Source organism: Cetorhinus maximus, chromosome 17 (assembly GCF_964194155.1).
Source record: "Cetorhinus maximus chromosome 17, sCetMax3.hap1.1, whole genome shotgun sequence".
NCBI lineage: Eukaryota > Metazoa > Chordata > Chondrichthyes > Lamniformes > Cetorhinidae > Cetorhinus > Cetorhinus maximus.
Window position 1 is genome coordinate 93,498,755 of NC_135895.1, and position 27,811 is coordinate 93,526,565.

Genomic DNA, 27,811 nt, shown 5'->3' on the forward strand with positions numbered 1-27,811 from the left:
CTGACTTGGAAATATATCGACATTCCTTCACTGTCGCTGAGTCAAAATCCTGGAACTCCCTTCCTAACAGCACAGTGGGTATACCTACACCACATGGACTGCAGCGGTTCAAGAAGGCAGCTCACCACCATCTTCAAGGGCAATTAGGGTTGGCCAATAAATGCTGGCCCAGCCAGCGAAGCTCACATCCCATAAATGAATGAAAAAAAAAAATCAGAGCTCATGCTATAGAGGTGTAACTTATACCGCCGTCTCATCTAGGGCCGCTTCAGAATCTGACCATGTCTTAAATGCCTCTGACAATCATACTGCAAAACTGAGAAACCACTGTTACTTAGCATCCACTTGGTAGTCGTATCTCGTGTCCTTCATGCTTTACTGTGCTCCAAATAGTTGTTTTGTCTGAAGTTTTACTGTGTTCAATAAACAAAATCAAACTCTCTCCTCTTCAATAATAAGCCAAACATGAGGTCCAAGTAAGCCCCACAGCAACCATCTGTAGATGTACAGGGTCCAGTCAGGTGATGGTGCTGCCAAGAAGATGCGTCAGCAGCTGGATCCTGCACAATGCCTTCTCCAGGTAGTGCAATGGAAGCCAGATGATTGCTTCCCTCCAACAATCAGGTATGTCACATTCTGAAAGCCTATCATGCTGCTTCACACCAAAGGGATGGTGGTGATCGTTCATTTGCTACATTCTACTCTGCATCTTTGGAACTAATTACAGGGCACTACTGCCTACCATTAGACAAGATGGAGGCAATAGGTAAAGAGATTTTAAGTTTTTTTTCTCCTCCAAAATAGAGTAAGCAAAACAACACCACCCAACCCATTTACCCCACTTTGGCTCTCATCCCTTCTCTTCCCTTCCAGAACCACGATAGGCTTCACTTTCCACCCCAACAGCTTCCACACTCAAAGATCATCCTCTGCCATTTCCGCCACCTTCAGCATGATGCCATCTTCCCCTCTTCTCCCCTTTCAGAATTCTGAAGGGACAGTTCCCTCTGCAACACCCTGGTCCACTTTTCAAACATCCGTAACATCTCACCCCCTTCCTATGCAATTGCAGGAGGTGTGGCATCTGCCATTTTACCTCCTCTTTTCTCACCGTCCAAGGCCTCAAACACTCGTTCCAGGTTAAGCAACAATTTACTTGGTACTTCTTTCAATTTAGTATATTGTATTTGCTGTTCACAACATAGTCTCCTGTGGAGGTCATGTGCAGATTGGGTGACCGCTTTGCAGGACACCTCCACTCAGCGTGCAAGCATGATTCCGAGCTTCCAGTTACTTGCCATTTAATTTACCACCTTGCTCCCATGCTCACATTTCTGTCCTCGGCCTGCTGCAATGCTCCAGTGAAGTTCAACGCAAGCTCAAGGAACAGCACCTACCTAACCTTCTGATTAGGCACATAGTCTTCTGGGCTCGACAGAGTTCAGACCATGAACTCTGTCCCCCATTTTGATTGTGTTTTTATATCACGTGCTGGTCTTAATCTTATTTTTCATGTTTCTGCATCGGACAGAACTACTCATTATTCTGGCATTTACACTCACTCTGGACAAATGCTTTGTCTCCTTACTACAAACATCATCACTCCCCTTGCATTTTGCTCCATGACATCTTGGTCATTTAATTTTTCCCAACCGTTTCCCTATCCCATACTTCCCCTTTTGTTCTTCCTCCCTCTTTTCAATGGCATAAAACCCATCACATTTATACCCTCCTTCAGTTCTGAAGAAGAATCATATTCGACTCAAACATTAACTCTGTTTTTCTCTCCACAGATGCTGTCAGACCTGCTGAGTATTTGCAGAATCTTCTGTATTCATTTTAGGCAAAACAAAAAACTGTACTCAACCTTTCCAGATTTTCTGTCTTTCACAAACATAGCATATAGACTCAGATGTCTACAGCACAGAAGGAGGCCATTCAGCCCAATGTGACCACGCCAGTCAACAAAGATCTGACTACACTAATTCCATTTTCCAGCTCTTGCACCATAGCCCTGGCAACACAAGTAAATATCTAAATACTTCTCAAATGTTACGAGAGTTTCTGACTCAACCACCCTTTCAGGCAGTGAGTTCCAGACCTCCATCACCCTCTGAGTGAAAACATTTCTCCTCAACTCCCCTCTTAGCCATCTACCTCATCTTAAATCTATGCCCCCTGGTTATTGACCCATCTACTAATGGAAAAAGTGCCTTCCTATCCACCCTATCTATGCCCCTCATAATTTTATACACCTCTATCAGGTCCCCTCTCAACCTTCCTTGCTCCATGGAAAACAACCCCAGCCTATCCAATCTTTCATCATAGTTCAGACCCCCCAGTCCAGGCATCCTGGTAAATCTCCTCTTCACCCTCTCCTGTGCAATCACATCCTCCCTATAATGTGGTGACCAGAACTGCACTCTACTCTAGCAGTACTCTAGTTGTGGCCTAACCACTGTTTTATACAGTTCCAGCATAACCTCCCTGCTCTTGTTTTCTATGCCTCGGCTAATAAAGGCAAATAGCCCATATGCCTTCTGAACCACCTTAGCTACCTGCCCTGCTACCTTCAGGGATCTATAGATATGCACACCAAGGTCCCTCGGATCTTCAGTACTTTCTAGGGTCCTACCATTCATAGTGTAATCCCTTGCCTTGTTAGCCCTCCCCAAGTGCATTACCTCACACTTTTCCACGTTGAATTCCATTTGCCACTGCTCTACCCACCTGACCAGTCCATTCATATCCTCCTGCAGTTTACGGCTATCTTCCTCATTTACCACCCTACCAATTTTCGTGTCATCCGCGAACTTCTTGATCATACCCCCTTCATGTAAGTCCAAATCATTTATGTACACTACAAACAGCAAGGGCCCCAACACAGAGCCCTGTGGAACACCACTGAAAACAGACTTCACCCTCTGCTTCCTGTCTCGCAGCCAATTTTGGATCCAGTATGCCACTTGCCTTGGATCCCACAGGCTCTTACTTTCTTGACCAGTCTGCCATGAGGGACCTTATCAAAAGCCTTGCTAAAGTCCATGTAGACCACATCAAATGCATTACCCTCATCAACACTCCTGGTTACCTCCTCAAAAAATTCGATCAAATTTGTCAAACACGACCTTCCCTTAAATCCATGCTGACTATCCCTGATTAATCCGTGTCTCTCCAAGTGCAGGTATATTCTGTTCCTCAGAATTCTTTCTAGTAACTTCCCCACCACCAAGGTTAGACTGACTGGCCTGAAATTTCCTGGTCTATCCCTTCCCCCCTTTTTTAATAATGGGACAACATTAGCAGTCCTCCAGTCCTCTGGCACCTGACCTGTGGTCAGAGAGGATTTGAAAATTACTGCCAGGGCCCCTGATATCTCTTCCCTTGCCCCCAAAAGCCTGGATACATCTCAACCAGGCCTGTGGATTTATTCACTTTTAAGGCCACTAAACCCACTAGTACCTCCTCTCTCTCCATGCTAATTTCGTCTAATATTTCACAGTCCTCCACCCTGATGTCTATATCTGCATCGTCCTTTTCCATTGTGAAGGCCAACGCCAAGTATTCATTGAGGACTGTACCCATGTCTTCCGGGTCCACACACAGATTACCTCTATGGTCCCTGATTGGCCCTACTCATTCTCTTGCTCTTTATATATTTAAAAAAGCCCTTTGGGTTTTCCCTTATTCTACCCACCAATGCTTTTTCATGCACCCTCTTAGCTTTCCTAATTTCCTTTTAAAGTTCCCCTCTGCACTTTTTTTACTCCAAGGACTTTGCCATATTGAGCCCTTGGTATTGCCATAAACTTCTTTTTTTCTTAATCCTAACCTTTATGTCCCTTGACATCCAGGATCCTCCAGACTTGGTCCCCCCCTTTGTCTTTACGGGGACATCCTTGCCCTGTACTCTCTCTATTTCTTCCTTGAATGCCTCCCACTGCTCTGACACAGCTTTATCTGCAAGTAGCTGCTCCCAGTCCACCTGGGATAAATTGCATTTCATCTTAGTAAAATTAGCCTTTCCCCAGTTTAGAACTTTTATTCCCGGCCCAACCTTATCCTTTTCCATAACTATCCTAAATCTTCTGCCTATTGGGTGGGTGGGCGGCACGGGAACGGGCTCGATCGCCGCCCGCGATTGGGTCCATGCTGCCATTTTATGCAGGTGGGCCAACTAAGGCCCAGCGTGAATCGCGGCTCCCGAGGACAGCGGGAGTGGGCAGGTGGTGGCGGGTCCAATGGCGACCCGGCCTGTTTTAAAAAGCTGCTGCAGCCTTTCAAACGCTATGAATCACGGCCAGTGGAAGGGCTCCCCAGAGCGCTGCTGCTGAGCAGGCCAGGCAGGAGGGTAGGGCAGGGGGGCTCTGTGCCCCTTGTTTTTGAGGATTGCCTTGCTGCCCTCTGACGTGACAGCATGACGGGAGGTGCTCGTACCCCAGGACAGGAGGAGGAGGCCCCCCCACATGACCAAACCTGCCTGGGAGGTGGCGGAGGTGGTGAGCTCCCGCGACGTGGTGCGGTGCACCTGGATCCAGTGTCACAAGCGCTTCAACGACCTGTTGTGCTTGGAAAGGGTGCGTACCATGTCGGCATTGGTCACTTAACCCAGAGGTTAGGCTCCCCACCGCCGCTGCCAAGTCTGAGTGTAGTGACTGCATTGAATCATTGACGGCATGTGTCCTTCGCTGGGTGGGCCAGCAGATATTGCCTATGCTGAGGTCACCCTGAGATGGTGGTGAGGTGATGGGTTCTGCCCCCACAGCATGTGGTACACTGAGACCCACTTGACTGTTTTGGGGCAACCTGGAGGAGCTGCACCCAGGCGCAGTGCTGGAACTGCAAAACATGTCAAAGTCAGGGTGATGCCATGCTGGGAGGGGAGCTTCAAGGTGGCGGGGGCACCGATCGATCTGCTGCCCTCTGCACTCCACGTGCTTGCGCCTCCTTGCTATGGAATTTAGACCATGTGGTGCCTAATGTGATGTAGGCAGCATTTGGTCAAGGGGGTGGGGGGTTGGGGGTGGGGACAGGCCGGGCACCTTTGTGTGAGTGTTCGGCAGCAGTGGGGTGAGGAGGCACTGGAGCCCTGCAATGTCCCACTCTGGTTGGAGTGGGCTGTCTGCGAAGGAGAGTCCAGGTACAAATAGCTCTAATCAATGCTCTTCTCTCCTTTTCAGGAGAAGGATGCACATAATGCCGCCGAGAGGGTGAGGACTGGCGGAGGGCCGGCACAGTTGGCGGTTCTCAGCTGCTTCGAGCAGGAGGCACTGGATTTGGAGAGGCGCCATGAGCCCAGGTCCACCGGTGTCGGTGAGGCTGGGGTGCCACGGGCAGGTATGTTTGCCCAGCAGTGAGGTCACCATTGTTCTCCCAACAGCCATAGCAGTGCTGAATGTTCAGTGATTGAAGTTTGCAACATGGCTTGACCATTGCTTATGGATGAGCGCATAATGATCCGGGGGACAGGGATGCAAATTGACATTGTCTCCACGTTAACTGACCCAATGTCCTTGTTCTTCCTTTCAGCATCAGCGGAGCAGGGCCGGGAGGAGTAGCAGCAGGGGCCCCGCTCACACCCGAGGGCCCTGAAGTCACAGACTCACCAGCGTCACACCATCTCTGCCAGGCAGGCACCAGCGCAGCTACTAGCACCTTGGTGGGAATTAGAACATCGGCTAGTGTCCCGGGGCACAGCGATGAGGGCACTTCACAGTCACTGGAGGAGCTGGTGGAGACAGAGAGTGCCCATGGTGCCAGCAGTTGGAGAACTGCAGGGGACCAGGCACATGCTCAGTTGGTGCCTGATGATGTGCCTCTGGAGTCGTCTGTGATGCAGCAAATGCAGCCGGGTGTGCGGGAACATCTGGGGGCGATACACGAGGCTATGCTTGGCTTGGTGTCCGTGGTGGAGTCGTCTACGCGGACGATCGCAGATGCAATGAGCCTCATGGCCGAGTGCCATGCATCCTCCATGGAGAGAGTGGCAATTCTCGTGGAGAGGGTCCTCCAGGAGACCAATCAGGCCTTCGTGGGGATGCGCTCAGACCAGTAAGCCCTCACATCGGCATTGACCTCAGCTGGTCAGGGCCAGCATGGGAGATGGTCTGGGCACCAAGTTTCCCAGCTTGGTGCCCATCCATTCATGATGAGCAGGGAGGTCCGAAGCGACCTGTCATCTCTGCGGGCTCATCTCAGGGCGCTCAGGATGAGGACAGCAGCTCCTCTGTCCCTCTGCCAGTGACTGTTGCATCCGATGAGGCTGCGACGACTGGGGAGATGCCAGCTGTGTAACTGTCAGCTCCCTCCCAGGCGGGGCCAGCACAGGCTCCACGGGACAGAGGGCGGCCGCCAAGGTAATTGAGGCCAACAGGACAGCAGAGTGAGTAGGCTGTCTCAGATGACACCCCCAGCGAGGGGGCAGCACCAAGACGTAGCACCTGAAAGCTTAAACATAAGGCACCTTAAGCACACCATGGGCTTATCACTGGTGCTTTTGTGTTGGCCACAATGAGGTCTTTATGAGTTGATGTGACTTTTAACACCTTTGTCATTTTATTTTCTTAAGTTCCTTTGGTTGTAATATTAAATTCAGACATGTCACCATGGCTGAGGGTGCCTCTTTTCTTTTGCAGGTGGATGGTTTCCAATAATGTTATGAGTTATTTGTGGGACATTCAGCTTTATTAACAAGGCCCTTAGTTAATGTTCCTATCAAGGCAGATTTTGCACTTAGGTATCGAGCATGGAGCCTGCAGCCCAGGCTTGTCCTGGAGGTCCATATGTGGTGTGCTAGTCAAAGGTTCGTTGGATTAAAGCCTCCCGGGTGTCCCTGCCTCCCTGGAGTATGCCCAGGTCAGTGTCTACCCCCTCAGCATTTCCCTGTGCATGCTCATCCTCAGACTCATTGCTGGACTCATCATGTGCAGCCGCAGCCAATGCGTCGATGTCTTCCTCATCCACAGTGTTCCCCCTTTCCAGCACAAGATTGTGGAGAGTGCAGCATGCAATCACTATCACCGAGACACGAACTGGGGGTTACTGGAGGGCACCCCCTGAGCAGTCCAGGCATCGGAAGTGCATCTTGTGAAGACCGATGGTTCTCTCCACCACCACCACCCTTGTGGAGGCGTGGCTCCTATTGTACCGCTGCTCAGACACTATTCTTGGATGGCGGAGAGGTGTCATGAGCCACCTTCTGAGGGGATAGCCCTTGTCACCCAGCAGCCATCCATCCAGCTGGGCTGGAGCACTGAAGAGCCCCGGCACCTGGGAGTGTCTGAGGACATGGGCATCATGGGAGCTGCCTGGGTGCCTTACACAGACTTGTAGAATCAGCATCCTGTGGTCACACACTATCTGCACGTTCATGGAGTGGAAACCCTTCCTGTTGACGAAGGCACCGGGTTCACTTCCTGGTGCCTTGATGGCCACATGCGTACAGTCTATTGTACCCTGGACGCGGGGGAAGCCAGCAATGGCCGCGAAGAGTCTGGCTCACTCTGTCTGACTTGCCTGGTCCCAATGGTAGTGGATGAAGGACAATGCACGCCTGAACAGAGTTTCTGTGACCTGCTTGACATAAGTGTGGACTGCTGATTGAGAGACACCGCAAAGATTACCTACCATCCCTGAAAGGAGCCTGAGGCATAGAAGATGAGGGCAGCTGTGACCTTCAGAGCCACTGGCATGGGGTGTCCACCCATACAGTTCGAAGATCTCAGGCCCAATCATCTGACAGATATAGTTGACTGTCTCCCTTGAGAGACAGAGCCTCCTTTGGCACTGCACCTCAGACATACTGAGGTATCTGGTTCACTGCTTATATACCCTGGCAGCAGGATAGTGGCATCTTCTGAGGCCCCTTCAGCCTTAAGTGGCCCGTTAATGGTGGGCATGCATTGTGTGCCCACCCAACGAAATATCGTGCTGGCACTCGGTGACGTCGGGACGCTCACCCTATGTCACCATGCGTCATTTTACCCGTTGGCGTACAGGTCCTGCCCCTGCACACCAACAGGAAAAGTCTGGCCAAGGTCACCATCTCCAAAATGCTTCCCTACTGATACGCCTTCCATCTGCCCGGGCTCATTTCAAAATATTTGGTCCAGAACTGCCCCCTCCCTTGTTGGGCTTTCTATGTATTAGCTAAAAAAGTTCTCCTGAATGCAACTTAAGAATCTTGCTTCTTCCCTATCTTTCACACTACGACTATCCCAGTTAATATTTGGGTAGTTAAAATCCCCTACTATCACTGCCCTATTATTCTTACAGTTCTGAAATTTGATTACATATCTGATCCTCTATCTCTCCCTGACTGTTTGGGGGCCTATAGTACACACCCAACAGCATGTTTGCCCTTTTGTGTTTTTTTTACTTCTAACCATATGGCCTCATTTGATGATCCTTCCAAGATATCATCCCTCCTCACTGCTATAATTGATTCCTTGATCAATATTGCAACCCCCTCTCTTCCTCTAACCCTCTCTCTATCTTGTATGAATACCTTATAACCAGGGACGTTGATCTGCCAATCCTGCCTTTTTTTTTAGCCAAGTCTCGGTCATAGCTATATCATACTCCCACGTGCCTATCTCTGCCCTCAGCTCGTCTATCTTCTTCCTCAGGCTCCTTTCATTAAAATATATTCCATTTAGCCTTGCTAAACTCACTTCTTGTCTAGCCTATGTTTCCTCTGCCTTCCAAACTCACTTACTAGCGTTATAACTTCTAATTCCATCTCAGCTTTTCTCCCCTCTGAACTACTTTTCAGGATCCCATCGCCCTGCCAATTTAGTTTAAATCCACCCCAACAGCATTAGACAACCTCCCCGCGAGGATGTTGGTCCCGTTCCTGTTCAGATGTAATCCAACTTGTACAGGTCCCACCTTCCCCAGAAACAGTCCCAGTGCCCCAGGAATCTAAAGCCCTCCCTCCTGCACCATCTCTCCAGCCACACATTCATCTGCTCTATCCTTCTGTTCCTATACTCACTACTGCGTGGCACTAGTTGTAATCCGGAGATTACTACCTTTGAAGTCCTGCTTTTCATTTTCCTATCTAACTCCATAAAGTCTGCTTGCAGGACCTCATTTCTCTTGCTTCCGATGTCACTGGTCCCAAAATGGACCACGACCTCTGGCTGTTCACCCTCCTCCTTCAGCTGTTCAACATACCATCCTGGAGTCACATCTACAGCCGCAGAAGCGCCTGTCTATTTCCCTCACTAATGAATCTCCATCAATATTGCCCATCCAGACTTCGCGTCCCCCCCCACCCCCCAGCAGCTGGACCACCCATATTGCCATGGCCTTGGCTCTGGTTGGCCTCCACAGAGGAACCGTCACTTTCACCATTTTCCAAGGCCGAAAAACGGTTTGCGTGTGAGATGCACTAGGGGGATTCCCTCACTTCCTGCCTGGTCACCTTATTCTGTCTGGCGGTCACCCATTCCCTCTCTGCTTGCATTTTCTTAAGCTGCGGGGTGACCACGTCCTGAAACGTGCTATCCACAAACCTCTCAGCCTCATGAATGCACCGTAGTGCCCCAGCTGCCGCTCTAGCTCCAAAACCCAGCGCTCGAGTTGCTCCAGTCAGAGGCACCTCCTGCACGCATGGTCATCCAGACTGCCAGGAACGCCTAGGATTTCCCACATAGCACAGGATGTGCAAATCATGGGACTGAGCTCCGCAGACATGTCTTAACTAAATAGAATATGGATCTTTGCTTTTATTTTACCCTTACTCCTACTCAAGTATATACTAGATGCTAGATACTCTAGATAGACTAGATCTTCTAGGTGCTGCCGACTGCCTGTCCCAGGGTCCTCCTCTCGCACTCTCCTCCATATCATAGCTATTTTCTTTTCAGTGTGCAACTTTGAATGCCCTTAACCCATTTAAGATCTCATCACTATAAATATCAACCCGTTGAATGATCATTCATCAACCAATGCTAGGCTTTTCACAAAGTTCATTTAATGACTTCCTTACAGTACAGTTTGAATAGGCATGGCAACTGCTCAGTATGTCAGGAACTGACGGAGTTCTGTGGTAGTGGGCAGCTTATGACCAGGCTGAACAAAGCTTCTGAATATTTCAACCCCTATCAATTTTAAGAATATGCATGTACAAGTAGCGTCAAGGTCAAACACTGATTAAAAACTTGAAGGACTCAATGGATGCCAGCTGTTATACTTCTTGCTGAATAAGGTATCTTGAGTTCAACCTCATGGTCACTGCCAGATGCCAGCACACTTACCAATAGATACTTTAAACAATGCAAAGGGCTTTGCCAGCTCCATTTCCTCTCAATCTCCAGACAACCAATAGAAACCAGCAAAAATTGCTTCCTGGGGAAACCTGGATCAGTTATTTAATTTAGTAACAATGAAGATTATGTACCATCATCATGTTTCGTTACACCGAAGATACTGAAAAAGAGATACAAATAGGACTCCCCAATCGACCATCTATGGTAACTGCACAGACAAGATCATTCCCAGTCGTTACTAAGTTAGTCACTCTTAATTATGATAGCAGTAAGTGTAAGAAAACATGGGCCAGGATTTTTAGGATTGCGGTGATTTCCTTCCTGCCACCCAAGGAGTCAGTGGAGAACACATCCTGGCCGATACTGCCTGACTCGCAGCTATTTAAACTCTAAAGCAGCCCCCAGTTCTCTAGTACCTGCAGCACCAGAAGCTGCGTAGGACAGGACTGGGACTACAAGCAGTCCCCAGAGTCTAAAATCTGAATTTTACAGATGGCCAGTTTCCCTTCCCGCCATCCGAAGAGTGTTCCCCATCAACTCCGGAGTGCCCAGCAGCCATTTCATGCTCGAATGAGCATGCGGGTGGGACATCCCCCCTTCCTCCGAGTGATGGGCGGAAGTCCCACCTTAGAGAGCTGCCAGCAAATCTGATTGGCCTGTAGTGAAAAGAGCTGCAGTGGACTGAAGAGGAAGTGCACCAGCATGCCTGAGCCTAAATCCCAAAGGGTCCCAGGGCAGGGAAGGTAGGGAATGCCTGGATGGGACGGGGAGGGGGAAATGGGGAGAGCCAGTGGCCATCAAACCTTTAAAAAGTGGAGGGGGTGCGGGGGTGCCTTCTGATGGAGGCACCCCCACCCCCTTCCCACCAAGATCTGAGCCCAGCCTTTTTTCGGGTTTCCCCACATGCCAGGTAAATCCTCTCACCAGCCTAAAAATTGAGGCTGGGCAGGAAGAGGCCCTTAGATGGCCAATAAGTGGCCACTTAAGGGCCTCAATTGTGGCAAAGGCGTGCTTCCCATCTAAGGCCTTGCCCGCCTAAGCGTAAAATTGCTGCAAGGTTGGGGCAGACGGGAACCCGGAGGGAATTCCATTCTTAGAAATTTTATGCTCCCCCCGCCTAAAAACCTGCCAGCGGGGGAGCATGAATTTCTTGCCTAAGGCCCAGGAGTGCAGGACCAGGTATGTGTGGGAGTGTCAGGACAGGGTGGGAAGGTGAGGCCCAGAGAGGTGGGGGTGTTAGTGGAGAGGCTGGGGGGAGAAAAAGAGGGAAGGGAGGGAGGCAGCAGCTGCAGGGGCCAGACCTTTTGGGCTGGGGGGCACCCAATGTTAAAGGAAGGCTGCCGATGGAGCTTCCACCACCCCCATCTTCTCCCAAGGCCTAAAAAGGGTTACTTTACAGGCTCCCCTCCGCCCGTGAATTCCTCCCGCTAGCATGAAAATTGAGGCTGAGTGGGAAAAAGTCAATAATTGGCTACATAAGAGCCTCAATTAGGGCAAGAGTGGGCGGATGGGTTGGCCTATGCTTCACCTGTCCCAGCGCAAAATAACAGGGAGGTTAGGGTGAGTGGAAGGCCATGGGAAAAAAAAACTTTACAGCTACCAACCCTGCCTACAAACCCACTGACGGGAGAATGTAACATTCTGCTCATGGTCAAGTGCTCGCCCTGAAATGATTTCCTACAGGAGTCACCTCCAAGAGCAACAAAATGATGAAAAGATCCAATTCTTTTGAAAAGCAATCTGAAATACCAAAGAAGGGCAAGAACTCCCAAAAAGGCAATACTCATCTTCAGGAAGAAGGAAAAATTCTGATAACATTTCTCCCCACGCAAGCCATCCTTTCCCTTTAGAAAGGAAATATTGCTCTAAATGTAATTTTCTGTCCAGTGGTTGCAAAATAGCAACAGCCTACATATCATAGCTTGTTCATGCCATGCACATAAAGAATCTTCATTTTTCTAATGATCAGATACACCAATTAATGGTAAAAATATAAAGTATATTTGGTAGTTTAGATAATGATAATCAGATTTTCCAATTAACATTTCAAAACGTGTTACAGACAGCATGAAAACAACGCTAATCAGAAAAATCTCAAGGGCAGAAGCTGCAATCACATGCTATATTTATTGTTCACTTCCCATCCAGCAGAGGTGGGCAAGAGGGGGGTGCTATGGAGGAGTCCTCTCTGCACCACTGGGGATCTGGGGTGGGGAGTATTGCACAGAGCAGTCCCATTTCATAGGATGACATTTACAGACTTAGGCCAACTGACAAGGCCAAGTTCACAGTGAGGAATAGTGGAAGAGAGGCTGCAACTTAAAAAGGGGTTGCACCTTGCCTTCGGTCCCGTGCTCCTGATCGATGTCCACCAGGCGGTGTGGGTAGGGGTCAAGCTGGAGGGTCAGCTCGTGGGTCTGCTCCTGGGCTTAGCAAAGGCAGCCATCTACTGATCCAGGCTGGGCACCACTTTTGTGGGGAAGCATGGAGGGCACGTACCCTGGTTGCTTGCCCTCTCCACAGTCCTGACCACATCCAGTTTGCCCTGGAAAAGGACCAGACTATGTCCACTGGTACACTTGAGGCTATCTGATCCTGGGCACTGCAAGGTATGGAGTGTATAGTGGACACTGGTAATACTTAAGTTCATAAAATAACTTTTTCATAAGAAAACTGATCAGTTGTGCCAATTGAATAAGGGGCAGGGGGCAGTTTTGGTTAGTCCTTATTAGACATTTTAAGAAAAGACATGCCATGTTTACACAGATGGCACATCGCAATGATAGTTTCTGTCTGCCCTGTACCTCTGCGTGATAGCCGGGTGTCTGCATCGGTGTCCACAAACAGTTTCATCTGAAACATGTCCCGGATCTCCTGCACATAAAAGGCCAGGATACCTTCGAATAGCACCACGTCTGCTGGGTAAACAGTGACCGTCTCATCTTTTCTGCAAAAGTAACATACACAGAAACAGGAACACCATGATTTCCACTGCCAGTGACACCTTGGTGTTAACTTGAACTATTTTATCCTTTCCAATGCTCTCAGCCATTTTTTTGTGCGCATTAGATTCCACGGAGTAATTAAATGCTTTTTCAAAGCTAATTCTCTCTGCACATCATAAATGCCCCAGGGATGCTTGTGCAAGGTTCCATTCTATGCTGTAAAACTCATCCACGTAGCACTCCCAAGAGTAGTTCAATCTGCACAAAAACATTTACTCATACGGGTGCTTGTTTTTTTTTGGGAGAAAAAAAAAAAGTATAAATTGAAACTGTTCAAGTTACAGCCACTCAACACCAATCCGAAATGGCACGTACCAAACTCATCAAGTGGGCTCACTGTACTCGTCCCTTGTGCTTATATTATACAAGGGGGGGGAGGGGGGGGGTGGAGAGAAAAAAGAAATCAGATTCAGCTCAACCTCCTGTAGCAGAGAAGGTACTTTTGCAGCTTACAGAACAAAATGTACAGACATATTTTGAAGTCAAAAGCCTTTGTTAGATGCTATATTAAAAAATAATCACGTTCAGGTCAGGATGATCTGAACTCCTAGTTCTAGGAAGATTTTGTTTTAACAATTTAGAAAATTTTCAGTCACACTTTGTAACATCAAAATAAAGCACAGAGAAACAGCTTAGTGATAAAGGTAGAAAATAAGCTGTAACAGGTTATAAGCTGGAAAAAGCAGTTGCTGGGCATGGGAGGGCAAGACTTTTTTTTTTAAAAAAGCAAAAACCCCTATGAAAGAACTGGAGATTAAAAGGTTAAGATCTCCGTTGATACTTGCAACTTGATGAATGGTTTCATTCTTTAGCTCAGAGCTGAACAGGAACTAGTTGATATAATGGAATTTTTGGTAAGGAGTGAAATATTCTAGCCCTGTCCAAGCTGCCTAGCACCTCAAGTAATTGCACGTAACCTGGATTCAGTTCATCTTTGAGGCAGTATTTAAATTGCTCCCATGTATTTAACTCTGCTATTAAAGTTGCCAACATGGTATTATTCTCCATTTTACTTTTTAATCTGACACCCCACACCTCCCTTCTCCCCCAGGACAACATTTGCACTGGGTATATTAGGCCAGTTGGACACACCTTGGCGCTATAGCTTCACTCAGAACATGGAAGCAATAAAGTCATTGCCCATACATGTACAGCATTCAAGAACATGCAAAAATCCAATATATACCCTAGTACTATGGTTATGTTACTGCGCTAGTAATCCATTGGCCCGGAATTATGATTTGGAGACAAGTTTAATTCTCCACCAAAGCAACTGACAAACATAAATTCAGTTAACTAAATAAATATGGAATTAAAAAGCTAGTACCAGTATTTTTTTCTTTAATGGGATGTGGGCGTCACTGGCAAGGTAAGCATTTGTTGCCCATTGCTAACTGCCCTTGCTAGGTCATTTCAGCAGGCAGTTAAGAGTCAACCGCATTGCTGTGGGTCTGGATTCACAGGTAGGCCAAACCAGGTAAGGATGGCAGATTTCCTTCCCTAAAGGACATTAGTGAACCAGGTGGGTTTTTACAACAATTGATGATGGTTGTCATGGCCGACATTACTGAGACTAGTCTTATATCGCAGATTTATTAACTGAATTCAAATTCCAACAGCTGCCATGGCTGGATTTAAACCCAGATCCCCACAGCATTAGCCTGGGTCTCTGGGTTACTAGTCCAGCGACAATACCATTACAACACTGTCTCCCCAGTGACCAAGAAACTAAAAGATTGATTTTCTGTTTTACTGATGTCCCCTAGAGAAGGAAATCTGCCATCCTTGCCCAGACTGACCTATATGTGACTCTAGACAGACATCAATGTGATTGATTTGAAACTGCTCTCTGAAATTATCTAGCAAGTCACTCAGTTGTATTCAAGAGGGTGACTCAGTACCACCTGAGGGCAATTAGGAATGTGCAATTTTGGCTTTACCAGCAATGCCCATATCCTGTGAATAAGAAATAAATAAATTAGGGCACAATCTGTGCATGATTTTGACACTAATTTCAGGAAACGCATTGTGTGTATACCTACAGAATTTTCTTGATTTCTAGTTTCCCCTCCTCTTAAAATCTCTAGTTCTATTAATTTTGATAGATTTCCATAAAATATATCCTTGCTTCAAGTGGTTCACCTGAACACCTTGCTACCTGTAACATAGTAAAAACATGCCAAAGAGCTTCACAGGAGTTTTATCATACAAAGCTTCTGATAAGTTTTGTCTGATAAAACAAAAAAACTTGGTGCTTTGCTACATTAGGAGATATTGGGACAGGTGACCAACATTTGGTCAAAGAGGTTGGTTTTAAAGGGGCATCTTAAGGATGCCCTTAAGGTAGGAAAAGAATCCAGAACTTACGCCTAGGGAGCTGAAGGCATGGCCACAAATGGTGGAGAAATAAAAAGTCATGGATGTACAAGAAGCCATAAATTGGAGGAGTTCAGACAGATTTTGGAGGATTGGAAGGCTGGTGGTGCTACAGGATAGGAGTGGGGGTGGGGGCAAGGCTACAGAGGGATTTAAAAACATAGATAAGGGTTTTTTAAAAATTAAGATGTTGCCAGACTGGGAGCCAATGTAGATCAACAGGGTTGTTGTGAGGTATCAAAGTTTTGGATGTGCTTAAGTTTATGGAGTGCGCAAAGTGGAAGGTCATCCAGCAAAGCATTGGAATGATTGAGTCTGGATATTAAAAAAAGGCATGGACAAGGGTTTTAGCAGCAGATGAGCTGAGGTAGGGGCAGAACAACAGAGATCGAAATAGGTGGTCTTTGTGGTGGTGATGATGATTTTCGGTTGGAAGCTCAGCATGAGGTCAAAAAGGACACCAATATTTTGAAAGGTCCAGTTGAGCATCAGACAGTGGCCAGGGAACAGAGCTTATGAGACACTATAGCATATCTCGTTACCTTGTTGCTATCTCCCAATTTGATAGAATGAAATCCTGCTACCAGAGCATGGCTGTACAAATTTATAATTAAAAAAATACATACAATAAAATAAACCCTCAAACTATATCATGCACAAGAGAGTCAGGCATGATCCTTGTCTTTACCCAATGCCTGCAGTTTAGCAATCACAAGAAGGGAGGCTACACAAGTTTTTCTTCTCTTAAACAAATGTAGCACTCCACACTTATGTCAATTGACAGGGGTCAATTTTTTGCACTTTTCTGTTCTGTGAGGCTCTATTGTTCATTGGCTTCTCCAGCCGAGACATGGTTGATAATTCTGAAACCAAGTTTGAGGAATGAAAGTACAAACAAAACATCAGCTCTACAAATTCACTGGCTCCGCACCCCAGATAAACCGAACACATCTGCTGTGTACGTCATTTGGCGCCAATGGAATCTGCCAAGTATTACTTTGCCTGCAAGCTCCATTTAAAACAAATATGACCTTTATTAATGTAATTTACCTGGAATGAGAAACAAAGTCATAGACAGGAATCTCAACTGTTTTGCCTTCAATGATATCCCTCAGAGTGTTCAGTATTAATTCATTATCAAAAGCATCTGTAAATAACAAAATGAAAAAAAAGATCAATTAAGATTACAGCAGTACATAACCAAATTCTCTGTTGAGGGCTCCTTTGTCAACATTCATGTACCTGGATGATCGAAGTTAAATTGACCTTTCATTGCTTTTCCTTTCTGTTCAGCTGTTAACACTCGGTAAAAGCTGTCTTGGCTCACAATAACCACCTGCCGCTTATGATGGTCGATTTCATTTTGGCCGAGCAGCTGGACTATTTTCGCACAAACTGAGGACTACCTCGGAAAAGAGAGAAAGAGAGAGAAAATAAAAACACGTGAATAGGAAGGCTGCAGCTCCAATATTAGGTATTTCACTAAAATTGGGTCCTGCCCTAATTCCTTCCAAATATTTGCCTTCAAAACTACACAAAGTAAAACAATAAGCAGATTGTATTGAGAGCTGTGGTAGAATTAAATTTTTTAAAATTGCATTCCTTAACAGTTGCCACACTTCAGCTTAAAAACTTACAAAGATACTGATATCAAATGTCAATGGCTTGACTATAAAATTAAGCTGGGATTACTATCTCCTGTTCTGTAGACAGACAATATCTGAGGCAGTGTGGAGCCATTATCACCAGTAGGCACAACAATACCACAAAGTTGGTCACTACTGCTACAAAAGTTATGTCTATGGCATTATGTGAAACTGTTTCTCAAAATTAAGCACGGAATTTTATCAGATGCAAAAACAACAGAATTTGAGTAGTGCATAATAAAGAGCATCTAAAAATTTCTTCAAAAGAATGGCAGGTTAAACTGGAAATTAAACATGTTTAATAGGCAGATGGAACACTTAAAAAGGTCAGTGGTGAACTCTGTGAAGGCATTGAAAACTTGCCACGTTATACTTCTTCAAGCACCATCTCCAAGGGGAGGATTTTCCCCTCATCGAGCAGGCTTGGAAAGCCGACTGCTGCCCGCGATTGGGGCCGGACCGCAATTTCACGCTGATGGGCCAATTAAGGCCCGCCCAGCGTGAAATGAGTGCAGCAGCGCTTAGCGCTGCCTGTGTTGGGGGGGGGAGGCAAGGGCGCCAAGTTCGAGTGTGCGCCTGGGCGTGCGCTGGAAAGCTCCCTGGGGCACAGAGCTGCCTCAGGAAGAAGAACAATTTAGTACATTAGAAATAAAGATTTTTAAAATGTTATAAAACATGTCTTCTCATGTGACTTTGTCACATGAGCGGGAACATGTTATTAATGAAATGTTAAAATTTTTAATTTATTTGCTGTTGGAAACCTCATCTCGTCGGTGGATGAAGTTTCCTAAAAAATGAAAAGGCAGCTTGACCTTTTTGCCTGCCAACCGTAAGGTTGGACGGGCAGCAAAAAATTTTTCAATTATAACTTCAATGGCCTTAATAGGCTTTTTAATTGTCGGCAAGTGCACTGTCAGCTCCCGTCCACACCTGCCAACTGAAATATCACGTGAGTGCGCGATGACGTCGGGACACTCGCCCGATGTTATCGCGTGTCATTTTATGCTCGGTCAGGTTGGGCGCACGCCTGAAGAGCATTATATTCTGGCCCAAGTGCGCAGGAGTTTACGCCTTTGAGCATAGGAAGAAAAAAAAGAAAAGCATCATAGCTGAGCCCATGAGCACCCCCAGCACAGATCACTGGATAGTAATGAGGAGCAGGAACCATGATACTCCCCTGAGAAGTCTGGTGCTACTGTATCCAAGGTTTACATTCCTACTTCTGCCCTGCCAAAGAACAGCACAGCACAAATTGGAAAATCTACTCACTGGCCTAAAGTGCAGTATCATCTGGGGTGCTATGTGATAGTGATGAGTGGGGCTCATGAGCCGCACTAGGCGATATTTAATAGAGTTGACCACTACAGCACAATCCATCATCTCACATGACAGAAGGCTACCAACAAATCTTCAGGCACTCAGCAGCAATCTTTATAACAACTGCAGCAATAAAAGAGAACTGATAACTGCAGAACTTTCTGAAATTGCGGTAGTTTCTACACTGTTGGAATTTAGTGTTCACTTTGTTAATACGTCAAAATTATTCTGGAATAAAGTATGTTTTTGAAGAATAAGTCAATTTTGGCTACAATTTCCTCTGGCTTTGACAAGAGTCCAGGTTTCAGGATTCCAGTTTTCCAGGTTTTGGTAGTAAGAACAAGGAAGAGATGCAATTCTAAGGGGAGTGCAGGAATGCAGACACCTGGGAATGTTTGTGCACAAATCATTGAAGGTGGCAGGGCAGGATGAGAGAGCAGTAAAGCCTATAGCATCCTGGGCTTTATAAATAAGGGCTTAGAGCACAAAAGCAAGGAAGTAATGATTAACCTTGTATAAAACATTGGTTCAGCCTCAACCGGAGCACAGCCTCCAGTTGTGGGCACCACACTTTAGAAAGGATGTGACGGCATTTGAGATGGTGCAGAATGGTTTCAAGGATGAGGAACTTCAGTTTTGTAGATAGATTGGGGAAGCTGGGCCTGTTCTCCTTGAAGAGAAGGTTGAGAGATTTGATGTAGGTGTTCAAAACCTTAAACAGTCTGGGCAGAGTAGATAGCAGAAAATGTTCCCAATGGCGGAAGGATCAAGAACCAGAGGACACCAATTTAAGGTGATTGGCAAAAGAAGCAACATAAGGAAATTATTTTTTTTTTAAAAACACAGCAAATGATTAGGATCTAGAATGCACTCCCTGTGTGGTGGAGGCAGATTCAATCATGGTGTTCAAGAGAATTAGATCATTATTTCCAGAGGAAACATTTGAAGCTACGAGGAAAAAGCAGGGGAGTGGAACAAGGTGAATTGCTCAAGAGTAGACACAGACACGATAGGCCAAATGGCCTCCTTCTGTCCTGTATCTATTATATGATTCTAGGTTTAGTTCAAGCGTTTTGACAATTTTTTTTTCAACATTCAGGAGGTGGGCATGGGGAGGGAAACCAAGGTTAGTTTTTATTGCAGGAAGCAAGCAACTATGTGATAGCTCCTTGTGATAATGCTGCCATAACTTCCTATTTTCACTGCAAAATTCTGCTGTCTATACAGGAGAGCTAGATTTAGTAGCCTAAATGCAAGGAGCCAGTGCATTGGATGCTCAGGTGCTGCTCCACTAAAATGCAAATAACGTTATAATGCTTAAAAGTAAGCTCTACTTTTGAAAACAGAATGGCAAGCGTAGGAAGATGTCTTGAAGACAAGTTTCTCGGATTACATATATGGCTGCACAATAGGTTATTCAGCGAGGCCATTGTTTAGCTGCTTTTCAATTTTTTCCCCCTCATATATGGAGGAACCCTATAAATATTGACAGTGATATAGATCGCCCTGCCTTAATTTCCAAGACAGTGTCAGCTATGCATCAGAAAACAGTACTATAAATGCTGGGAACAAATCCTAAAGAAATCACCAAAGGCAGAAGAGTACAGAATTCTGGACACATTTATGATGAGTGGCTCTAGATGGACAGAAATCAACTGATCTCAGAATCCTCTTACAAACCTCCAGGGGCCATGGCCATAGTTTGAAAAGTTACAAGTTTCGTCACTGCTTTTTTTTTAAAAAAAAAGTTCTGGGAATTCCACTGCACCATTCCATCCACATTCTTTATAGACAGGGGAACTGAATAAGTCAAATTTATTTTTCTAAGATTGGTTCTCCACCAGTTTTGGGTTTATGATTTTAATTCCTACAGCTTTGGAAAAATGAATGGCATTACAAGTCAAAATTAGAATTTGATTGTGCAGAGAGCTTTATCGGATGTGCCAAGCATCACACTGAGAGAGACCATCAGCCCGAGTCTAAATGCACCATTAAAAGCTGACAGCGTAAGTAAATGAGGGCATGTAAAAAGGCAAATAAAATCTTTATTGGCTTTTTTGCCTGAGAGAAGGATGAAGGAAGTCCAGAATAAGGCCTTCAGGTTATAAGATTAATGATAAAGATAGATTATTTCCACAGTGGTCAGCAAGACAATGCAAGTGGACATAAATTTAAAATAATCACATTAGTGGAGGTCAGAAAGCTTTACGCACATAGGGTGGTTAGAATGAGGACTACCACTGGCAGGGTCTACAATTTCTTTTGAAAGGAATTATGTCGGGTTTCCCATCCCCACAACAAGGGAAAAGTTATGTCTGGGGAGCAAACAGGGGTGTGGATTTGATCAAGTGGCTCATGCCAAGAGAACAGCACTGTAGACTTGGGGAACAAATGATCCATTTCTGCCCTAGAACATTCAATGATATCAGCAGATTCAAATTTCACGTCAGTGATCCCAGTCTTTACAGTTCTCTCAAGCATGGAGAATTTGTATCAGAAATTGATGTCAATGTGCAGTTACCTCTCCTGTAGTCCTGGGCCACTGGCTAGCCAATTTAATGAATATTTAATGAGATTCTTTTATCTTTAGACAGGGATTTTAAATAGTAAGTATCCTTGGTGCAGTACTTCCAACAGCACAGAGGTTCAGGTGAAAGGTTATCGATCTGAAACATTAGCTCGGTTTCTCTCTCCATTGATACTGCTTGATCTGCTGAGTATTTCCAGCATTTTCTGTTTTTATAGCACAATTAATGTCTTGTTCCAAATCATTTGAAAGAATAGGACAAAAAAAAGGTGTATGTGCACCTAGGAAGTGTCTGATCAAAGCAATACTCAATACTTTGATCCTATTACTCAAAATTTCAGGTCTAATATCTTCTGAAGAGCTCTGGTGTGTTTAATAGACAAAGACAAAGGAAATAAAATTAGAACAATATCATAGCACATCACATAAAACAGAAAATGCTGAAATACTCAGCAGATCCAGCAGCATCCATGGAGAGAAAATCCAGAGTTAATGTTTCAGGTCACTGGCCATGTATCAGAAAGCATAGCTTGTCAGGTTGGGATAGGCTATGCAGATAACCTGCCCTCAGGCTGCATGTTTGCATGGTATAGTTGTGTCAATGGTTTTGGCAAATTGCTGGCTATGCTAGTTACCAACAAACAGTTCCTAAAGATCAGCAGCTGGCAAGGCCCTGGATAGCTAGTACTTAGCTGGCCACTGAATTTCGATTTCCATTGTTTTAGAACTACAATAAAATTTAAAAATGCTCATTAATGCTCCTTTGCACTGCCCTCTCCCATCTCACTCATTAAAAGGGTAATTTAGCATTGGAAATCTGCTAACAGCAAAATGGGTTCTCGGGTTTAAAAAGGAACAATGAATGACCAAGAAACAAAATACTAAAGATCCAAAATCTTGGACAAGCAGAAAACACCGGAAATTGTAAACCAGGTAGCATCTGAGGAGGAAAGATGTGGATCCTTCAGCCGATGAAGGGTACCTATTTGAACTGCTATAATGCTGGTTCTCTGCAGATACTGCTTTCCCCAATGAGTGTTTCCAGCATTTTCCACTTTTCTTAAATCAATGAATTGTGGATATGGATTTGTAGGGCTATTTATTTAGATTCAAGTTTCATAACCCCAGCCATTCCACATCAAAAGATGTAATACATTCCAAGAGATCACTTTAATAACCTTTGCACGTTATTTGTGAAAGAGCTTTTTAATCTCAGGAGGTGGCACGCTTATTTTAAAAATCAGTCCAACACCTTTTTTTCAACTTTCAACAAAAAGAGTAAATTTTAACATCTGAATTCATAAACTTGGAAAGTGTTCCGATTTTTAAAATATATATAAATATAAAGCTCAATCTTGGGAATATCCTCTTTCAATCACATGCTTTGGTAAGGATAACAATCAAGACAGCTGGCCACTAATGGATGGATTAACTACTGTGATGGCCCATGTGCTTTTAGGGAAAATAATATATTTTATGGTGGGATGGTGGTCTCTTTAAGAACTAAGATCTGATTTCTGGTTAAAAAAAAGCAGCTGAGTTCTAGTAAACAATCATGGGACCAGGTTGTCTGGGAGATGAAGGTTAGAGAAAAAAAAGGGTCAACAAGTTGATTATAAGGATGAGTGGATTCCTAAAGGTGGTTCTCAGTTCAAGCAGTTTAGTTAGGTTTAGAAAAATCTGGAGTAAAAGGAAGCATCTTTTTCAGCAGAATACAGGTGAAATTTTGGGTGTTGTCCAAAAGAATTAAAAACTCTTGTTAACTGAAGGACTCTAATAACAGTGGGTTGCATTTCTGGTATAACCCAGCTGAGGAGAGAGAAATAAAGTGCTTTAGGTAGAAAACTCAATATAGTTAAAAGAATATTAGAACCAGGAGAGTTTTGACCCAAGGTGGCTATGCTTAAAACGCCAGAGACGCCCATGTTGAACGGGCAATTTGCAACCTTAGGATGGTTGGAGGAGATTTGAAGGGACAACTTTGCAGGAAGTAAACGGAAGACGGAAGAAATCTCATCCTATTTACGAATTGTTGACACAGTACCCAGATCAAGCAGTTAATTTTCAAGTTTTTAAATAAGTATATGGCTTGAGGGTTTTGGGGTGTAAGTCTAATGGAGGTAGAAGGAAAATGGAGTTAAGACATTTGATTTAGAGCGTAAGAAATTGCATTTTTATCTTAAATAGTCAGTTAAAGATAGTTCTTGTTCTTTGTATGTAGTAAAATTATTTTGTTTTAAACATGAACCTTGTGTATTCATTCTTTTAGTAAATACCTATTTTTTTAGGATTCGAAAAGAAACCTAAAAACATTACTGGTCTCTACAAAGATCATAACATTACAATTGGTAAATAAGGCAGTGATTCAGCTTCCAGGTGGTGAAGAGTCCTACCAAACAAAGTGATTTTGCACACCCAATTCCAAACAGAGCTCTACCCCACAAAGGATCTTACCACAACAGGCAGAAACTGCTGTGTTCTTGCCTTCCTGAGTGGGTGGATTGGCTCATCTTTGGGTAGTGGAAGAAGTAGGAGTGAAAATCCAAAAACACTTTCTTCCAAGAAGCTGTTTGGACTTGCTCAATTGAAAATGTAAAAATTAAAACTGATAGATTGTTAGGCAAAGGTATTAAGGGCTTATAGAACTGATGGAGTTAGGATATAGATCAGCCATGGTCTAATTGCATGAAGAAACAGGCTCTAGGGGCTGGATGGCCCACTCCTGTTAAGTGGTTCTGAACAGCTACCAGGAAATTTATATTCATATCAGAAAGAAAGGTGATCACATTCTAAACTGCTCATGTGCAAATGGTTGAATCTTAACTGCCCTCTGAACAAGGGCAATTAGGGATGGGCAATAAATGCTGGCCTAGCTAGCAATGCCCACATCCCATGAATAAATTTTTTAAAATGTTTTTCTGATTTAGTTGCTGTGCAATTTACTCTAATATCAACTCAGCAGCTTTTGCTGCATTTGTACCTTGAAGCATTAAAGCAGAACTACTTCTTGTATTGACTTTGTATCATGTCAATATCAAGATGAATGCAATGATCAACAGAAATAGTCACACAAAATGACTGAAGGTTCAATTAAAGGAATGCAGTGCATGGTGCAATGCAAGACACTAGCCAATGAGGAAGAAAGGGTGTCAACACAATCTTCCTTGACAAGAAAATGTTCAGCTGTGATTTTTTTTGTTGCAATTTAAACCTGCAATGGGCCAAGACTTCCACTTTTTGGACAGAACATTCAGCAGATCAATGTAATACAAGATGCTGAACACACTGAATTACCTGATGCAGCAAACAAATTGGCTATTCAACTAGACTATGTCACAATTAGACTGCACTATCAGCAAAATGCAGTGAAGCATTAAGCTAGGTACCAACGTCATGAGTGGTTGGATTGTGCTGCAAGGTTAGTGTTAGACTACTACATTATACAGAAAATATTTTAAGCTTGTTCCAGGCTTAAACACGTGATTGGACTTGACCAGAAGAAATTATCACATTCGCAACACATGCAAAAGAATAACTAAGAGAGATACAAAAACATATAGCAATTTCACCATTACAATGCTGTCCTTATTTTGCAACATGGCAGGATTAAAGCACATAATTCAATTTTAATAAATAGAGGGCTAAGCAAACTCTGATCAGGCTCCCATATAGTATCAGAAAATTACATGAATTTTAAAAAGCCAATTCAAAATGCAAACTGGAACATGCTGGAGATATACAGCTTATGTTATTTTTTGTTTCTCTTTCTGGATGCTGACTGGCCTGTTATGTATGTCCAGTATTTTCATTGCCTGTAGTTCCCACCCCATTATTCTATTTAGAAATCAAATAGGTCTTTTTGGTTGGTGTTTGAAAATCAGAAGCATTACATGCTGCTTCAGACTTTTACCATGCCACAAATAATAGCAACCAGAAAAAGACAGACTTGCATTTATATAGCACCTTTCACACCATCCCAAAGGACTTTATAGCCAAGGATGAAGTCACTGTTGCAATGTAGGGGATTAAAAAACAGGGCGCTTACAAATCCAACTGCCCCAAATTCTTGTGATCCTTCACACATGATACAATAATTTCGCCAGAACTGGCTGATGTTATGAAAGCGGCATCAGTAATGAATATCCTGGAGCAAACCGCACACAAATACAGGGCGATCAGCAACTGGATTATTGTACCGTTACATCATTTTCACAAAATGAAAGTTTTTGAAGACAGCTTTATGATCTAGTTTTTGCACCTCTCCTGGTAAAACCAGAATCCAAACGGATTGTTACTTTCAAAATTGATATTGCACATATGAAATCCCCTTTTCGAATCGGGCATAATACTTCTAATTAAAATAAAAATAGCTGGAAAAGCTCAGGTCTTCTAATTAACCCGTTGGTTCATCAATGCATGGAAATATACATTCAAAAACGTCAATCCTTCCCCCCTCCCCCCCCATTCCTTTTGCATTATAGGGAGCCCCCACATACATGTGAGTATCTAATGATTATGTTAACTCCAGCTCTAGATAAAAGTGAGCAGATACCTTTCACAAAAAAAAGTATTATACCAACTTTAGAGACGCTGTCCTTCCACGCAAATATTTCTCCCCTTTAAAATGGGCACGCAAAGAATTCAAATGATGATTGAAGCGCATAAATTTGGTTAATTTCATCTGTGAAGCCACCCTGACAAGTTAAACATCTCTCCCCCTCCCCCAATGGAAAGAAAATGGCCGAAAAATCCTCTTCCCATATATATATATATAAAAAAAAATCAACTACTTAACTTGGGAGGCGTTTGACAAAACACATCCGACTGAAATACTGCGAGGGCTTGTTGCTTTATTGCTACGGAATTCAGGAAGATCACTTATGTGAGTAACCTTGGGGAAATTGATTCTCACACACACACAAAAAAAACCTAATGATATCTCAACACATGGCGGGAAACATGCAGCCGGCTGACCGGATACAATGTGCAGAGAAAAATACAGACAGAGTTACAAACTAACTTGACCTGTTTTGGCATGAGTCTGGCACAGGGCTCAGAATCTTAAAGGGAAAAGTTCTCAACACTTCCAAACCCCCCCCCTCTGCAAATCTACAACAACGGTGTCAAACAATAACATATGCTTATAAACTAAAAGATCATTAACTCCACGTTTAAAACCTGACCCCGTCACCTCCGGCTGGCAGCTCATGACACTCCCTCTCTGCAAATCACACAAATATATATTACACATATATGTGTGTGTGTATTACCAAGTGGCTTGTTGCTGTTAACAATGACAAAAGGATGCAGTTGCGGCGACTGGAGAGGGACTGGTTGGCTTTATACACCCGCCGCGGGGGTCGCAATTACATTGCTACATTTAGCAACAATATTCCGATACATGACACCACAACCCTTTTGAGTATCTATCCTCCCCCTTATATAAATCGTTGCAACTCTGTAGCACCCAGCCGACAGGGTGTCTATCGGCTTCCCTCTTCCCCTTTACTAGTGCCAGATGCAGACAGCCCGGGACAAAGCGGCGTGTAAACCCGGGGGGGGGAGACACGCCGCCGCTTCAACTCGCTGACAATCACTGAGAAAACGCATCAATCGGATACACAAAGCCATACTTTGCCGCTGGCGGTGCCCCCTCCGACCCCGATTACAAAGGGTTTGCGGGGTTTGTGGTTCTGCACCGTCTGATCGCTGTCTCCTGCCATGGTGCACTCAGCTCTTGGGTTATTTTTTTTTCCTCCCTCCCCCACCTGCGAATCCGGTCTTGGTTGCTCCTAGGGAGAAGAGAAAAGAGAAGGGCTAACTCGACTGGATTTCTTGCGGTTGCATTTCTGAAGAACACCCGAATTTATAATGCTGGATGATGACCACAGCCCAGACGCTTTCCGATCCCCACCCGTCGCATCAGACTAGATGCAGCAAACTACTGAGTCAGAACCACCATCCCCCAGCAGCACTACCCAGGCATGCCAACTTTATACTCAGGGGCATGGGCGGAGCTGTTTCTGAGCAATAAGGGAAGAAACCACCCATAACTCATTTTACTGGGAATAGCCAATCAATGGCATCCAAAATAGCATGTCATAAAAAACATTTTTAAAACATTTTTATTGAAATTCGAATTTTTCAGAAATAATTAGTAAACACCTTTGAGAAATGCAAAGAGAACATGAAGGTATGAACTTTTATCTACGTTAACTCCAGTTGTGACTGGTGCCTTGTTATAATTTTCTCTCTCCCATTCCATCAATGAGGATCTAATATGATGCTATCTTCTAAATATGCAAGGTGACATACATGGATTGTGGAACCATCCTGCCTTAAATCCTCTCAGCCCTTTGTAATTCAACCGAAACAAATCCATGAAAATATGGGGGTAGATTAATTACACATAGGGAGTCTGATGTAAGACTATTTACATTGTCGTCACTGGCCGCGGCTGTCCCTCAATTCGAGGATGACATCTACTTAGGGTTGTGAGTTTCAGCCATGGCTCTTCATGTGACTTGACAAGCAGATTCTCAACTCGCAGATCTTTGGACATGAGTAGTGGGATCCATAGTGCAGGATTTGTACCCTTTCCTCTGCCGCTCTGCCTCACCATTAAGACATTGTGTCTCAAAGTGTGATGCAGCGTGATGGAGAGGT

General features: G+C 44.6%; 1 protein-coding gene across 2 annotated transcripts in view; it reads right to left on the minus strand.

The window, feature by feature from the left end:
- Nucleotides 1-27,144, minus strand: part of LOC144692586 (uridine-cytidine kinase 2) — a 41,899-nt gene extending 14,755 nt beyond the window's left edge. For both annotated transcript variants that reach the window (XM_078561598.1, XM_078561599.1), the window contains exons 1-4: nucleotides 26,779-27,144; nucleotides 16,898-17,057; nucleotides 16,706-16,802; nucleotides 13,079-13,221 (exon numbers count right to left, since the gene is read on the minus strand). In XM_078561598.1, coding sequence (XP_078417724.1) covers nucleotides 13,079-13,221; nucleotides 16,706-16,802; nucleotides 16,898-17,057; nucleotides 26,779-26,868 — 490 coding nt within the window. In that variant the 5' untranslated portion in view covers nucleotides 26,869-27,144. The remainder of the gene's footprint in view (nucleotides 1-13,078; nucleotides 13,222-16,705; nucleotides 16,803-16,897; nucleotides 17,058-26,778) is intronic.
- Nucleotides 27,145-27,811: the final 667 nt, after the last annotated feature.